The sequence below is a fragment of the Zingiber officinale genome, chromosome 9B (assembly GCF_018446385.1).
Source record: "Zingiber officinale cultivar Zhangliang chromosome 9B, Zo_v1.1, whole genome shotgun sequence".
Classification (NCBI taxonomy): Eukaryota; Viridiplantae; Streptophyta; class Magnoliopsida; order Zingiberales; family Zingiberaceae; genus Zingiber; species Zingiber officinale.
In genome coordinates, this window is record NC_056003.1 from 13,850,216 (window position 1) to 13,854,456 (window position 4,241).

General features: G+C 47.2%; 1 protein-coding gene across 1 annotated transcript; it reads right to left on the reverse strand.

Moving 5' to 3' along the window:
- Nucleotides 1–1,631: 1,631 nt before the first annotated feature.
- LOC122024882 (lysine-rich arabinogalactan protein 19-like) lies at nt 1,632–3,970 on the reverse strand. The gene is made up of 2 exons (XM_042583602.1): nt 2,528–3,970; nt 1,632–2,117 (listed from the first exon to the last, which is right to left on the reverse strand). Exon 1 carries the CDS (start codon nt 3,899–3,901, stop codon nt 3,182–3,184), a length of 720 nt encoding a protein of 239 aa, XP_042439536.1. The 5' UTR covers nt 3,902–3,970; the 3' UTR covers nt 1,632–2,117; nt 2,528–3,181.
- Nucleotides 3,971–4,241: the final 271 nt, after the last annotated feature.

Sequence of the window (4,241 nt, forward strand, 5' to 3'; positions counted from 1 at the left end):
TTCATTCACTTGGACAGATTTTGTCATGATCGGTCGGGCATTTGACGCGCACAAATTGTGCTCACACACAAATCAACTTGATTCAATACAAAATTTAAATTATTTTTAAGTACCCAGCGAACTTACGTGTGGGACAGAGCATCTACACATGTAATTTTTTTACAAAATCAATACTTTTGATACATTATAAATTAATCATAAAATCTTGAAACTTTCAAAGTGAAACTGCAATTTCATTCATTTTCATCACCTTTTTATTTCCATTCGTATTTCAAACACGTATACAATCGACAGGCTCCGTTCTTTATCATCCATTAGTGTTTAATTTATAGATCTGTATCGACCTATGAGACTGAACACATTGTAACAGAGATTGAATGAAAAATAATTCCTGCAGTACTGAGATGTTTTCACAATTTGGCACATCATCTTAAAGCACACTCGGAGGAAGTTTGTGGCTTGAAGTGGTCAGACAGTGGGGAATTCTGGCAAGTGGCGGCAATGATCGATAACCTTGTTCATTGTTTGGTCTTCCTCAAACATGAGGGCATCAAGTTTCCTGCACAGCTTGTCTGACCACCGCTGCACTAAGAGCCTTTGCTTAATGCCGTTTTCAGTCACATACCTTGGCTACTGGTGGCGGAACTACCGACCAATGCATCAAGATTTGGAATGTCCAAACGGGCAAGTGCAGTAATAGAATCAACTCTTATGCTCAGGTAAGTCCAGTTGGCTACCTGCTGGCCTGTAGTATTCTTTTGTCAGCTCATGCATGCCCATCGGTCACTAGCCACCCGAACACTGATAGACATACAACATACCTTCATCACACTCTTTTACATCCATCATGACTTAGAGGTGCTGCATGCCCTAAGTCCATACCATGTTAAATTGGAGATGAATCTCATATCATCTAAAAATGACTGGCCACTTATGAAGGGAATACCTTCATCACACTATTGCTTCAATTCTTATTTTTTTTGTATATTAACTTCTAAAATTTAATAACATTTGATGTCGCGCGATCAAATGTATAGGTTTGTGCACTGGAGTGGAACATACATCAGAAGGAGATCCTTTGTGCCCATGGCTGCAACCAAATCCAGCTGAGCCTATATATGGCTGACATACTCCTCTATCAAAGATCACAGATTTCGTTGGGCATATATAATGATTGAGTTTTGCACCTTAAATTTCCCAGGTGAGGAAATCGAACGACAGCACAATTACAAACTCTCGCTCCATTTGAATAAGTTAGTTATTGCATTTTCTTCATCTGCTTAAAGAGGTTCAACTATTTTCCTTAAAAAGAATGCACATCAGGTGAAACTGTATGATCGTATTTTCTTCAACCAGTGTACAGTTAGTTTTCTTCTCTTTTCGAAAATTACATTGTAAATTCTCTTTCTGAAAAAGGAAGGAACACCATAACAAATAAATTAAGATTAGCTGGATGCATACAAATGGTAAGTAAGAGATAAGTCAACCAAGGCAAACTACTGCGAAGGTAAACTACTGTTGACTTTTTTAAAATAATGTTTATCCTTCTCTTTTTTAAAAAAGAAAAATTCGTACTCTTTATTTTGCACATTTAAGACCATGTGTGATTTTTTTTTTCTCTCTCTTTATTTAGCACATTTAAGACCATTTGTGAGCAGAACTTAATTACGTGTCCTTACTTAGCTGTCCAAACTCAGTAGGTATAAAATTTTCCGTTTCATATTTAAACATATACTATTACAAAATCAAATGCCTCATCTCTCTATATATAGTTCTCCCTTCTCTCTACTGCTTCAAATCGTCAAGAACTCAAAAGATCAATGGAGGTGAAGAAGGCATTCATCTGTTCTTTCTTTCTCGTCCTACTCCTTTTAGCCACTGGTAAGTTCACTACTGATTCTAGTTTAGAATTGTAAATGAATTAAAAATTCTTATAATCTGCATTTGCTCCAAACTTTTGCAGAGGAGATGAGGCATGTTGATGCAAAATTCCTGGGGACGTGCGTGAAAGTAAGCAACACGTTTCGTGGCATCTGTGCGAAGAACAGCAAGTGCAACGACGCTTGCCGAAGTGAAGGGTGGCCACTTGGGAAATGCCTCCCTCTGCTCCTTTGTCTCTGTTTCAAAAAATGCTAGTGAATGAACTTGATCGATGATGATTAATTGCTAGAACGATGTCGCTGGCTTAATTAATAATGTTAATTAAATATTGGCAAATCAAATTTGGTTCTCTATTGTCTTGCGTAAAGTTGTATAGCACAAGCTTTGTACATGAGCTTGACTCCTCGCATGCCAGGCCAGTCCACGCATTGTTTGGGATGAGGTGAGTAAACGCGAGTGAACAATCAATAAGGGGAAGGACAACTTCAAATATTGTCGGAAATGAGTGGGGTATGTGACGAGTGTTGTCACAATAAAATCGTAGGGTCGATCCCCGGGGCAGCTGGGGAATAAATCCTCTATCCCCGTATTACACCCCGTCTGTCACATGCTCGCTCGGATCTGTCTGGAAGCTGAGAAAACGAACCTGCCGGTGTGACGTGTCTGGAAGGTTGACCGCATCCTCTTGACCCAGTCGATGAGCTGTCCTCTACGTTGACCAGATTGTCAGAAGTCCTCCTCCGGTCAACTGTACCTGTATCCAGCGACCGGGTCGCCCCGGCCTCTGGTACCTCAGTGCTTGAGGCGAATTCCACATATATATGAGCAATCGAATACTAACGACAAAATAATTAACTAAATGCAGAAAAGGTACGAGAACGTACCCTGGCCCAGGGGGCGCCCTCGGATGGATGGATGAGCTGGTCGTGTCGCCGATCGAGTCGTAGCGGCCCGGAACAATACAGCGGCTCACAGGCCGGCACACGGCACGCAGGCCGGATAACAACAATGGTACGAAGAATGAAGTACAACGGCACGATGGCCGGATCCACATCGGCTCACAAGCCGAACATAATCTTGGCGCGAAGGCCTGAATACGCAAACCTGAGCCCATCGTATGACGGCTACTTGTAGGGTGATGACGGCTGCCCGGAGGTGTCGGTGGCTGCGGCAGGAGCTGCCGGAGGTGACGGCACTAGACGCCGGAGGCGCTGGCTGCCGCAGACGCGGGCTGCCAAAGGCGCTGTGGCGCTGCGAGGAGGTGTAGCAGCGGAGATGCTGCTGTCAGCAACAAGGTAGGCTACATCCAGAGCCCTTCGCCGGCAGCAGTGGCTATGGCTGCGGGAGAGGGCAGCGGCAGTCGCTGTGGACTGCAGTGAGCGACGGAGGATGACGATGGTGGTCGTCGGAGGGTGGCGCCAGCTGGGAGCAGTGATGGCGGCTGCTGGAGATGTCGGCAGCGACATCTGTTGTCACTGGAAGCCGTGACGACGATATACGCCGGAAGTGGCGAAGCTGGATACCGAAGGCAGTGGTGCCGAACGCCGAAGACAGTGGCGACGGTGACAACTGCCGGGGGCGACAGCAGTGATGGGAAGCGTCGGCGGCTGTTGGGTGAGATGCTGGCCGGCGCTGGAAGTTGGCGCGTGGTATGGCGAGGAAAAGAGAGAAAGTAGCGAGAGGGGCGGCCTGCGGCGGCTCCGGCGAACTGAGGCGGCTTCGACGGCAACATCTCGAGGAGAACAGAGGCTATGCCGACCACAAGAAGAGGTGAGGAGGAGAAGAGCAGTGGTCGGAGACCCGCAGCCGGCCTTGCCACCGGCGACGGCGTGTCCAGCCATACCGTCGCAGTGAGGTGAAGGAGGAGGGTGGTGACGGCGTCGCGAGGCGGAGGAAGAAGAGCGGCGGTGGGTTGCTCCAGTGGAGATGTCACAAGCGGGAGATGGAGAGGAGGAGATGGAGCGGCCTGTGGCCGGCGTAGACGCCGGCGAGGAGCCTGAGAGGAAGGAGGTGGCTCCATTTCCTCTGGCGGCGGCAGCCTCCCTCCCGCGAGCAATCTTCTCCCCCCCTTTACATAATCTGTGAACAGTGCTTAAAAGCACTCCAAACCCTCAATGCGCCCAAAAGACCAAAACGCCCTTATCCCTCTCCTTAATCCCTCCCTTGCCCCCACTATCTCCGGATCAGTCTTGCGTAAAGTTGTATAGCACAAGCTTTGTACATGAGCTTGACTCCTCGCATGCCCGGCCCGTCCACGCATTGTTTGGGATGAGGTGAGTAAACGCGAGTGAACAATCAATAAGGGGAAGGACAACTTCAAATATTGTCGGAAACGAGTGGGGTATGTGACGGGTGTTGTC